General features: G+C 41.6%; 1 protein-coding gene across 1 annotated transcript in view; it reads left to right on the top strand.

Annotated features, from left to right (window-relative positions):
• The window catches only part of LOC146718174 (neural-cadherin), a 333699-nt gene that overhangs the window by 254747 nt on the left and 66208 nt on the right, over positions 1–12744 (top strand). Inside the window, exons 29-31 of the mRNA XM_085431334.1 lie at positions 333–454; positions 2236–2359; positions 11266–11446. Coding sequence (XP_085287460.1) covers positions 333–454; positions 2236–2359; positions 11266–11446 — 427 coding nt within the window. The remainder of the gene's footprint in view (positions 1–332; positions 455–2235; positions 2360–11265; positions 11447–12744) is intronic.

The raw sequence follows: 12744 nt of genomic DNA, 5'->3' as shown, positions 1-12744 counted from the left end.
GACGGATAATCGGGGGACCTCACCGGAGCACAGCGAGACGGGTGTTCGCGCTACGACGCCATCTTGCCAACCCCATAAAGAGTCTAGTTAACTGGAATAAGCTGCTGTGGCTTCTGCTTAATCGCATTCTTGTTAAGGCAAGTCCACATGTTTAAGTTGTCATGCAGCAGAGCAGTGCAGCATGCACTAATGAAAGAAATATGAGTCAGATGCCGTTCTCACCATGGTAATAATGCTGAAAGTACGCTCGTTACAGTTCAGAGAAATGACTTATTTGTGATTTATTGAAGCATTATTTGAGTACATCGTGCGCTGGTTTGTTTTCTCTGCAGGAAGTACGTTTCACCCTGGATCGATGCTCAGGGGCAGCGGTGAAGGAACTGGTGGGTAGCTGGTTGACCTCTCAAGACCACTCTTCCTGTGAAGTGATGGGTGTTACGCCTAACACCGACAGGTAAAAAGAAGCACCTGAACAGATGCGTGCACACCACAGACTTTCTCACTGCCTCAGACTTGGTTTGCTTGTAATTTGGCCCATGTGTTAGCAGGCTACCATTTTTCAACAAGACTGCAAAAAAGAAAAAGTGTCCTTCAAAGTTCGATTCTGCTGCTTTCATGGTGGCTTGATTCTACTTCTGAATGCTCCCCAGCAGTGGTTGGTTGTTAGTGCTGGGTGACCGTCTCCACCGAAGAAAAAGCTAAATCGCAAACATTTGCAGTTTCTTTAAGTCTTGTCACTTTGCATGGTGAAAGTTACAGCTGCGTTGGTCATTTATTTTATAATGAGAACTAAATATTACGCTGTAAAATGAACGTATAGCCGGATGAGACTGTATGCTCTCTCTTTGCCATAAAACCTCAGAATTATTTTTGCAAAAGTAACAACGAATTTAACCCAAAAAGAAATTATACACCAGATTTAATAGAAACTGTTTGTGTTGTCTTTTATGAGTTTATATACAGAACATGTGATTAAAAAAACAAAAACATATTTATTTCATGATAAAAACTATGAAAATCTACCAGTAAGCTTTATTGTAATTGTAAAAATGATAATTATTCAAAACTATTTGGCTCAGTGTCACAAAATCTACAACATTTACATTTAAGAAAATGCGACATCCCATTGTTTATATGGGATGTCGTATGCATATATACATTTAAGCCACAGACCTTTTTTGTGCCACAGACCAGTTTAATGTCAGACAATATTTTCACGGACCGGCCTTTAAGGTGTCGGCGATAAATATAACAAAATAAAATGATACGACCAAGACAAAAATTGTGGTATTTTGTAAATATAATAATAAACGTGAATTCACTTTATTAGCAGCGTCCTCCTGAAATGCGGCAACAACATTGAGAGTAACATCCTCCTCTCTGCCCCTTAATGCTCTCTGGTCGCTATGGTAACGCGTAAATATTTCTTTAAAAATATTAAATATTTTTTTAAAAAGACACAACTACAACACGGGAAAACACCCAGAGAAACCGAGTTAACGATAAAAACCCTGAAAACCATAAATTTCACACCCGAACCTCAGCTCTCGTGGCCTGGGATCAGTCCGTGGCCTGAGGGTTGGGGACCGCTGATTTAAGGAACTGCAAATGTAAAGAACTGTCCAAAGTTTTGCAGTTAGCGTTGCAGCCCCATAGACCATCGAAGTATGGTATTAATATTAACAACTAATTTTACTGTTTGGCTGTAATTGTAGTGCTCTTATCAGCGTTCTATGTTTACCAAATGATTGTTGCCATTCCCCTGCGTCTGCCTGCTGTTTGGACGGGGTTGTAGCCCCAAAAACATTAACTTAGATGAAAAATACTCTTGCTGCTGGACAACGAACGTCTATCCTCTGAGATTCTTCCACAGACTGTGGATACTCGTGACAACACCGACAATCAGAGATGGAGAATAAGATTGTTGTTGTTGTTTTAGAGCAGCAACTTCTCTTTCATAAAGAGACAGAAAAAGAAAATAAGGGGCATCCAGAAAAGTAAAAAGAAGATTTACGCCACATTTTAATTAGGCGACTTAGCAGAATGAACCAGCAGATTTTGTTTGCTGATAACATGTTCGATTTCCTATTTTGAACTGCAAACGGCTGATTAAAATAAGACTGTTAAGTGCTAAAGCAGCAGGTTCAGGCTCTTTCTCATTGCTGCAAAGTCTTATAGTTTTCTGTTTCATCCTTCCTTGCTTTTTGAATGCTTCTGTCACGCTGTGTGTTTTAGACACCTGAACATGAGTCAGGTGCTTCAGCTCGGCGGTGTGAACGAGGACATCCCATACATCTACCCCCAGCTTCAGCACAAACACTTCACCGGCTGCGTCCGTAACCTCATCGTGGACAGCAAGGTAACACACTTTATAATACAATGGCACGCACGCACACCCATACATAACCACACAACCATTAGCACACCAGTATGCAAGCAAAGTTAAACTCACACCTGCACTCCAGCTGATAAATGGATTAATAACAGGCTTCGACATTCACAGTCCCCTTGTGCCATGTGAGAGATGGGTTTTTATGCTTTTAACTGTAATCTCAAAGAAATTTCAAATGTTACACACATGCACTTTAAGAGTGAAATGGAATATGAACCTTTCCCCTCCTACCCAGTCTGACATCAAATCGAGACTTTCAAGTAACCAGCTCTGCCGGAGTTAAAAAGTCAAGGACTCTATACTCAGCCATGACAATCTGAGCCCAGCCCCAACAAAATCCAAATCATTTCTGTATGAACACAGGCTTCTCTTATGATAGCCTCGTGTGAACCTGCAGTCTTCTGAAGCCTGAAATTTTGGTTAAAATTGCACGTTTTGCTACAATTTTTGGTTATGGTAAATATGAATCAAATAAAGCTGTGACTGCTAAATTTTGCTCCTGTCCATCTAAAACTGCTGAGCCTCGGCTGCTTTAACTGGTATTTAGACATAAATGTCAGGCTTTTCAGACTGGATTGCCAAAGATTGTGTGAGATGTGGGTTCCCTGATAATCAAAACTCACATGGCAGAAAATTAGAAATTAAATGGGTCTGCTTGGAAGATGTTTGACTTTCAGCTCCAAATAGGTTATGTGTTACCTATTAAACTTTTTTAAATTACCTTTGTTACTCGCTGCTTGTGATAATGTCACATTCTCACTCTGCATCTGTTCAATAGTGGCATTTATGATTCAGACTTCGTTTAAACTGTCCTCCACAGTTAGATGTGTTTTCAATCTGGTGGAAAAATGTCATCAGAATTTTGGGCAATATTGTCTTAATATCTGAAGGTAACAGGGGGCATAGGATACTTGGGTAGGGTGGTGCAGACAAGGATTGTGGAGTGTGTCTCACATGTGCAACTGTTGGGTAGTGCTAGTCCATCTCTATCATGGCATGTCTTCAGGTGCTGAAGGGTGCCCCAGGTTGTAGATGGCTTGTTTACCTTGGGAGGCCTGTGTTGTATTCAAAGGGTGAGCAACTAAACTCTTAACACCAACCAACATCTTCGTTGCGCCCTGCTGGAAGGAGGTGGGCCAAACTGATCCAGAGACGAGCACAACTAGAGGCATCTGTTAATAACCACCACAGTTAAACTTCCTCTGTATAGATTTTGTTGGTAGCAGACCTTTCATCATCTTTCCTGGAGGTGAAGCTAACTTGGATTGAGTTTGGGGTTAGTGGAGGTAAAGCTGTAAAGAAAAGGTGTGCACTTGATTTCTAACATTGTATAAAAGATTTACATAGGCAACTTGTTCTCTCATATTGGTTTCTGGGGTATGCAATAATGTGAGGGTGTCGGCTGCCACCTTGTTAGTGGTCAGATGTTACCATATTTAGATAATACGGTAGCTATGGTTGCTGGCTAACGTAGCTAGTGCAGCTAGCTAATGTAGCTAGTGCGGTTAGCAAGCTGCATCACACAGACAGACAGCCATGTTATGTGTCAGATAGCTCTCAGTCAGTTCAGTGACTCCAGTAAAGAGAAGCAATCCCTAAAAATAGCCATTCACCTATAGCAGCCAATCAAATCATAGCTTTGTAACAGGGAAGTCTGCAGGTAGACTCACTTTTGTAGGCAGTTTCAATGTCCATTAGGGGAACTTTGCAGTTGTGGCACTTTGGCGTGTGCGTCAGAGGTTACCGTTTGGACAAAAGGAAAGACTCACTTTAAAAACAAAGGAAATAGTAATTTCTTTATTCCAATTATCCTTTTTATCTTTTTTCATGATTGCTGGAAGCCAACAGTGTTTTTAAAATCAAATAAAATCACCCAGTTCTGTTTTGACTGCATGTTGCAATCTGCTGCAGCTACTAATTTAAATTAAGTGAGAGAAGTGAACAACGGGTAGTAGGGTTGCCAACCGTCCCTTAAAATACGGAATCGTCCCGTATTTCGAAACACAAGTACACGTCCCGTATTGAGCTAATAAGGGACGCACTTTGTCCCGTAATACAGTGAGAATCAAAAGTAGTCTATAAATGTTAATGGAATTAACGCTTTGTTTGAAAACACAATTCCCAGCCCCTCTCCTGCTTTGTGACCAATGAGCTGACAGCACACTTATGACAATTCGAGTATGACAATTCGAGTATGACAATTCAGATTACCGCTCATCTCATTGGTCGAGGAAAGGTCGCTTACGGAGAAAATACCGGAAGACAACAGATGACCACAACAAGAAGCATGGCCAACAGGGAAACAAACGCCAACACTGCGGTGCAAGTCTCGGACGACAGTACACCTAAAGCTGGGCAGACACTGTGCGATTTTTTCAGTCACGTTATTCAGCTCCTGCTCAAACTGCACGATTGACTCGCAGGGGTTAGAAGTTGGTAGGTCACGATGCAGGTCTCACACTATACCGCCCGATGCTCTGATGCGACCTGAGTGCTCACACTGTGCGTCCATAAAATTAAGGTTATAACAGAAAATCTGTCGCTCGCTCTCTCTGTCTCTCACTCACACAGACACACTACCACCATCAACTTTGCTAAATTGCTAATGAAAAACATGATCAGGCAGCTGTGATTTAGCAGCAGTGTCGATCCAACTATTTTCACGGTTGTTGTGGTCGTGATCATTTTGTGAGGCCACATTGGAAAGGCTCGGATGAGCTTTCCAAAGTTCTACAAGTTGTGCCTCCATCGCTTGTGTCCAGATCACACGCTGCACAGCCGTGCTGCTCCGTCTTTTTCACGGCGTTTACGTGTTTGCGCGCGAGCAGTGTGAGCGGCTCACGAGCGATTGATGATCGGGAGCTGGTCGTGAGGTGTTAATCACTTCTCGTTACCCCACGTATACTACACGATGCACGATGAAGGCCAAAATCGGTCCGATCTCTCAAAAATCGGCTCAAAATGGGCCTAAAACCGCACAGTGTGAGCCCAGCGTTAGAGCAGCAATGTTTGTTCCCCTCAGAGAAAGGGAAGAATGGGAAAAGGAAAACACCTGGCTGGAAAAAGTTAATATGGGCATGTGCAGTGAATATCAGCGCTATGTGGCCAGAAGTGTGATAATATAATTTATTTTGTCTAATAAACGACTGCAAGGATAGATGATTACAACAAATTGATGACTAATACATAAAAGTAATACATAGATTAATAATGATGATGAGTTAAGGTGCGTAATCATGGGAACAAGCGGGTTTACAAACAGGAGCAGCTGATTAGCATTAGAAAAGCTGAAATAATACCTCAGCTGAAGCCAATTGTACTAAATGCACTAAATGTGCGCTGTTACAAGAATATTTTTCTTTCTATTGTTTTCTATTATTTTAAGTTAAGCAGGACAGAGTTCTTTTAAAGAAAGATTTACTTATATTCTCAAAAGTTAAGCATGACAGGCTTCTGTTTAAGAAAGAGACCTGTTTTACTGTGTTAATGTTGTCATTTTGAGCTAAAAATAAATGGCTAAATGATCATTTGTTTCACATGTGTTCATATCACAAAGAATATGCATCTACTTAAATCAAATTCAAGTCAAAGGGTTAAAAAAAATAATTTCACACACAAAAAAAGAGCTAGAAAATTCACCACACTGGGAAGGGTGAAGACAACTGGGTCGCCCGGCCCTGGCCACGAGGTGTCCCTTATTTATTTTTCAGGGAGTTGGCAACCCTAACGGGTAGCAGCGTATTTTTGCTGGACCATTTCAGGGAAGTTATTCAAATGTTGGAGTGGAAGATTTTGACTAAATGCACACTTTTATTAAAAAAAACATCACAGGAAATTTATGTGGACAGGCCTGGTATGCTTTTAAATGCAGATGAGCAAAATAGTTTTTCTCCTGCTGATTCCGCTTCCATCGCATTATGCCAGTACTGCGTATGATGGATTTCTTTCTTAGAGTTAAAGCACATAAGCCCCACATAATGGACGTGGAGGAGATCATATTTCTAGGTATAAAACGGAGATTGGTTTGTACAGTTTAAGATTATATTCTAAATAATTTATGAAATTATATTTCACTAGTCATAACAGAGTATATTATATGGCTCAGTGTTGAGAGAATTACTGTGAGACTGCTGTTCATCATTGTCTGGATTATGGTCACTCTCTAATGTGCGTGTGTGTGCGTGTGTGTGTGTGTGTGTGTGTATAGAAGTAGTGAGGACCGGGAAAACACTGAAAGCTGGCTCAGAGTGGGTTATTTGTGGCTTGCCTTCAGCCGGGTACACATGAGCATTTAATGCGCTAGGACCGCTGAGTTAATTGATTAGCCCGACCAGCCAACCAATAAAAACAGTCAATAATGTGAGCCTAATATCATGAGCCAACTACTACACAACCTCTCTGTCACTTTAGTCCAATACATGTTCCGTTTAATGAGGTCAGTGTCAGCACAAATGGGTTCATTACCAGGCATATGTCGCTCTCTCGGTGTCCTGCAGACACATCCTCTGTTTCCAGCATTAAATAGTAATTGGTTGTTTGCTAAAAAAACCCCAGTCATGATGCAGAAGTTTTAAACACATAAAACTGTGCAACTGACAAGTTTCCATCATTTAGTGTGTGTGTGTGTGTGTGTGTGTGTGTGTGTGTGTGTGTGTGTGTGTGTGTGTGTGTGTGTGTGTGTGTGTTTCCTTCTTTTTTCTTGTGGTCCACTCATATTCTAAGGACTCCTCTTCAGTCTGCTAATAAGGTATTTCTGTGTATGCAGGTGTGTCTGTGTGTTGCTAAGTAATAACCCAGGTGTTTTGTGGGAAAGAGCAGTTATTAGTCTGCACACTTATGTTTAAATGAAAAACAACCTTGGCCAGTCAATTCAAACATCCTTTCGTTCAGCACTCCGGTAAGGTGTGAGGAGCCACGAGGCCTCTAGGGGGCTTTTAGAACTGTTGTCTCTATAAACACAATTTATTTGTATCCATTCAGTAGACAATTTGAAAGCTCTGTTAAGATGTTGAATCTCAAGAGCGGTGATATTAAAGGATATAAGTCTGTCTTTCTGCAGTGCTGAAGGCTTGGAGTTAGTGTGGTTTACCTTAGCCAGGGATGTAGCAGGAGGCTGCACAAACACTGTGTACTAATGAGAGGAATCTGCATGATGTGTGTGGGCGGACATGAGTATAATAAATCCCCAAAAGCATGCAACAGTAGGCGTGCTGATGATTAATAATGTTGATGGACATGTTCCGGCATTGTATGATTTTTATTTTTTTCCTTTTCCTCTGGTGTTGTTGTTCCTTTCCTTGCAAAAATGCTCCAGTGTGTCATGTTTGTTGCTATAGCAACATCATCTGTTTCTGCATGGGTGTGAGTGCCTGTCGATGAGGTAAAAAGGTAGCTGATGTTGATATGTCCTCCTCACCGGCAGTATGGGTGGGAATCACAGACGAGCTCACTGCCACGGCACGATGTGAACAAAAGCAACGTTATCATGACTTTTAGTTTTTATGTACGAATCCAAAACTAACAACACAAAGCAGGGATTAAGAAAAACAGCCCAAAGACAGTAAATGCAATTGCCACAGTGAAGTGAAGGCTACAGCGCTACAGGCCTGACTGCTCACCACTGCCTATTAAAATTTGGTGTCTCAGTAGCTTTAACGTCACTTGTGTTAGCTCAGCGTTGGCATACTGTCTGCACAGATGTTTACAGAGAGCTGATGTTGTGTTAGCAGCATATTATTGGGGCAATCGTAGCTCAAGAGTTGGGAGTTCGCGTTGTAATCAGAAGGTTGCCGGTTCGAGCCCCGGCTTGGACAGTCTCGGTCGTTGTGTCCTTGGGCAAGACACTTCACCCGTTGCCTACTGGTGGTGGTCAGAGCGCCACACTGGCAGGGGCGCCAGTGTCCGGCAACCTCGCCTCTGTCAGTGCGCCCCAGGGTGGCTGTGGCTACAATGTAGCTGCCATCACCAGTGTGTGAATGTGTGTGAATGGGTGGATGACTGGATGTGTAAAACGCTTTGGGGTCCTTAGGGACTAGAAAAGCGATATACAAATACAGGTCATTTACCATTATTGTTTCCGTTTTGGATGCAGTTGCATTTCACCATTGTGCTCTTGCCCATTCATTAAATAAAAATAAAAGTAATGTCTGTACCTCCAGTCCTCAAAGCTGTAAGATCACGTCACCATTTTCCTCTGTATCCACCCGCTATAAGGCTAATTGCTCATACAGAAAAGCAGAGCTGCATGTTTGAATCTTTGTACACAGGCGGAGTGAAGACAGCATCAGGAACTATATACTAATTGTCCTTTACAGAAATAACACTTTATTCCAAAAACACCTGCCTGCAACCTGGAATTGGCTAATCAGTCAATCCTTAATTGGAACAAAATCACAGTTGACCATGGTCAGCTAGCATTAGCATTAGCATTAGCTTTGCCAAAGCTGCACAGTTATTTCTACTGAAGAGTAGCAGCTCATCCATAACATCATTCTTTCAGTTGTTCTCTAAAATCCTGTCTGGGTTTAGTTTGAGTAGATGGGTTGATGTATTCTTCAGTATTTTGGGAAAATCTAAAGAACATCTTGCCTGCCTATATGTATGTTAGCTACAGTCTGCGGTAATTTGCACACAGGTTTAGTTCATATGTATAAAACTCTCACATTGCTAACAGACACAGTGTTACTGAAAGTAAGGAGCTTCTTATGAAATCAAGCTAGTAAACCAGTAGAGAGATTTTGGGAGGCAGAAAAAACTATTCAGAAGCTGCTGAATTTTTCCACAGAATCTGCAAGGCCGCTGAGCAAAGCAAACGTGGTTCATTCTCATGTCTTGAACATTTTTTATGATAGTTTTAGTATGAAAATCTACCAGTACAAAGGTACAAATTTAAGTAAGTTTTTGGCTTGAAAAATTCTCATCGCAGTTCCCATTGACTAAATTAACACTGCATACCATGTTGTCTTAATTAAAACCAGTGAAGTGTGGTGCATGGCTGCATGTAACCTAAACAGGAAAAGGTGAATGAATTAAAAGGATAAATGAGACTGGAGTAAGCCCGGTGGTAATAGTGAGGTTGCATCCAGGTAAAAAGACAGGAAATGATTTCCTTTTAATATGCTTCTATTCTGGAGCTACCTCTCTGCCTCTCTTACCCCTGCTGTCACTCACCTTTGTCCGTTTTCCACTTTCTCCATCCTCGTCTTATCATTATTCTGCTTTCCTTTCTCCCTTCAGCTCTCAGAGTAGCATTACAGCTTTAAGGTTTTCTGTGCTTTTGACATATCTGTCACTACATTGTTAAGTAGGGAGGTGTGCAGTTACAGCACACTGACTAATAGCTTTTTGAGTGCTACTAGCTATGATTCGAAACTTGATTTACAGAGTTTCTCAGCAAAAAGTTTACCTCATAACAGAAGTTACAGAACACTGTGGACAGATGATGTTTTCTCATTTCACCAAAATATATATTCAGCAAAAAAAGTTCTGTATGTTTTTAGGAAATCATAGTCTAGATATTGCCTTGTATTGCATTGCATTTTGCTTTTGGCAGGCATGGACACTGGGAGCAATTTAAAGCAGCTAAAATATCTTCTTTCAGACAAGTGAGGGAGTGAAATAAAACCAACATGTGGATGGCGAACTAATAAAAAAAAAAAAGAATTTTTAACGATATGAAACGACATCATCTTACCACATGTTGTAAATTTGAATTCAATACTTATAAAGACTCATTTCATGCTGTTTAGGTGACATTATGCCTGACTTCTTCATGTCATTGTCAGCCATCTTCATTATCACTTCCTCCAAGGTGTGACTGAAGTGCTTCAAGGTTCAGACATTTTGGGTGAAACTTCACTCTTTGCACGGCACACTCCAGCTGCATGCTTTTTCATTTAGAATGTATTTTTGCAGCTGTATTTTTGAGTTGAGCTCATGTATCAGCCAGTGCTGTGCTCAGAGACACACGCATGCACACATACTGGAGCGACACCGATGCTCAGTCGAATCAATGGCAGACACGCCAATATGTCTTTCTGCTTTAGAATGCAGATGTTTGTCTTTCAGTCCTTGGCGATCAACATGATCAGCTCAACCCCAGAAAATTGTGGAGCTGTAGCATTTAAAGGTCAACAACCAATAAGAGCCCTCTTTGCTGGAGGTCAGAACCAATCAGCAGCTCCCTGATGGCATGATTCATTTCACTTTACAATCTTTCACATTCCTGCATCCTCTCTGCGGCACAAACACTCATAAAGTTTGGTCCTGGCAGGGAGGTGACTGAACATATTAATGTATTTTATGACATCCGATTGTAAGCGTTCAAGGTTCCTCTGTCCTTTCAGCTCTCCCTGTAGGTGGTCATGCTGTTTCTCTGGTCAAGAGTTTGGTTTCATCATTGTGACGAGAGACTCTGAGAGACAGAGAGATGACAATTTAAAGAAAGAGACTGTCTGAGTTTATGTCTTTCAGTGTATTTTAGAGTTTTCTTCCTCAATCGATTCATTTTCATTCTCTTTGACTTTACTTACCTCTTTCGAATATTCCGACTCTCCCTCTGGCTGCTGACCCCCTTATACGTCTGTCCCGTGTCTTCCCTAATCCCATTTTCTCTGCTGTCACTTTGCCTTTTTGCCTTCTGTATGTAAGCTACTTACTTCTTGGCACCTCTCCCTATTGCCTTCCTCGCATCTCAACTTTTCCACTTTTTCTTCCCTCCTATTTCCGCCTCGTTTTCCTTCTTGCTTTCTTGTTGTTTTACTTTGTTTATATTTTTCCAATTTCACTTCATATCCAGTTTCTCCTTTCTTCAACTTTACCTTCTCTAAATTTACTAATCCTCCCATCTCCTCCCCTGTATCTCTTCCATTCAGCTGTATGATTTGGGCTCCCCGGCCGACTCGCAGTCCAGCTCTCCAGGCTGCCTGACCACAGATAGCAGCTGTGTCAACATGGGCTATCCATCCTGTGGCCACCGGGGTCGCTGTCACGGTGAGTGGGGCTCCTTCAGCTGCCAGTGTATACCCGGATACACAGGACACCAGTGTGAAGAAGGTATGCCAATTTTTTATTATTTTTGTTTTACATTATGCAATAAAATGTTGTTCTTGACAGTAACATTAAAAAGAAAAGAAAATCATCCATGTGGCCTCAAAGATCATTTACTCCCTGTTGACTATGTCAGATTACAGTATGTGAAACGAACACATATTTGGTCATTGTCGGACAAGGAGTTTGTGCTATCACAAAATCGCTCTAAATGCTAAAATGCACACGTCCTTCCCAGCTTATCACTTCAGCTGTTTTGTTACCGGGTAACCTAGACTGTAAAACAGAATAAAAGCTGTGTGGCTCCAAGGCCACAACAACTATGGCAAAGGACGCAGCAGCTGAGGGTGAACCAAAGCATTTAATAAATTAGCTGAGGATGCAAATACAAACATGGAGCACTTCAGTTAAGCTGTTTTCACACAAGCAGCCCTGAACTTTTCCAAGAGCTATCCAGGGGAGCTGGATATGTGAACAAATACATCCAGGCTAGACGTTTTCTTTAACCTGCCAACTCCCGTATACAAGGTTTGTGTTAATGTAAGTTTGTGCCTGTGTGTGTGCTGTGCAATTAACACTAACAAGTGGGTATGATGTGTGGCACCTACCACATGCTGCATCCTGGCAGCGCCACGACACATCACATTTCTAGATGTCTGAACACATGTGAAAGCGGACTATTTCCTGCTGCGTGTTGCATGTGTGAAAGCGCAACTGTGGAAAATAACCCAACTTTATTCACCTGGAAATGCCAGAAGTTAATGTTTTAAAATAGTTTTAGTGGCATTCAGTTCATTTCAGTTTTATTTGCACAGCACCAAATCACAACAGTCTCCTGAAGATACTTTATATTGTAAGGTAAAGAGCCTAAAATAGCAGAGAGAGACTCCAACTATCAAGTGACCCCCTTTTATCAAGCACTTGAGACAGTGGGAAGGAACAACTCTATTTAAGAGGGACATAAGACCAGCTGAGAAACATAATCTCTCTCCAACATGTCCTGCGGGCCCCTTTAAGTTAGACATGCCCGAAACACATCTGTAATCCAGGAGGCATCCTGGGGAGATCCCTATATCACCTCCTGAATGACTGAGCTCTTGACCCTAACTTTACGGTTCAACCCAGACACCTATCAGAATGAGGTCTGCCTGCTCTCTTGTATGTTGTTCTTATTCTTTCAGTCACTCCCAGCAGCCTGTGGCTTTAGGTGAGGGTCAGAAAGTCAACAAGTAAATCGACAGCTTTAGCTTCACACTCAGCTTTCTCTTCACCGTAATGAACAGCTTGTCAAAGCATCTGTTAAT

The sequence above is a fragment of the Copadichromis virginalis genome, linkage group LG1, assembly GCF_057382275.1.
Source record: "Copadichromis virginalis isolate Kocher_CV1m ecotype Utaka linkage group LG1, C_Virginalis_male_GT1.1, whole genome shotgun sequence".
NCBI classification, from domain to species: Eukaryota; Metazoa; Chordata; class Actinopteri; order Cichliformes; family Cichlidae; genus Copadichromis; species Copadichromis virginalis.
Note: the sequence above shows the minus strand (reverse complement) of the source record. Positions and strands in the feature narration are given on the sequence as shown.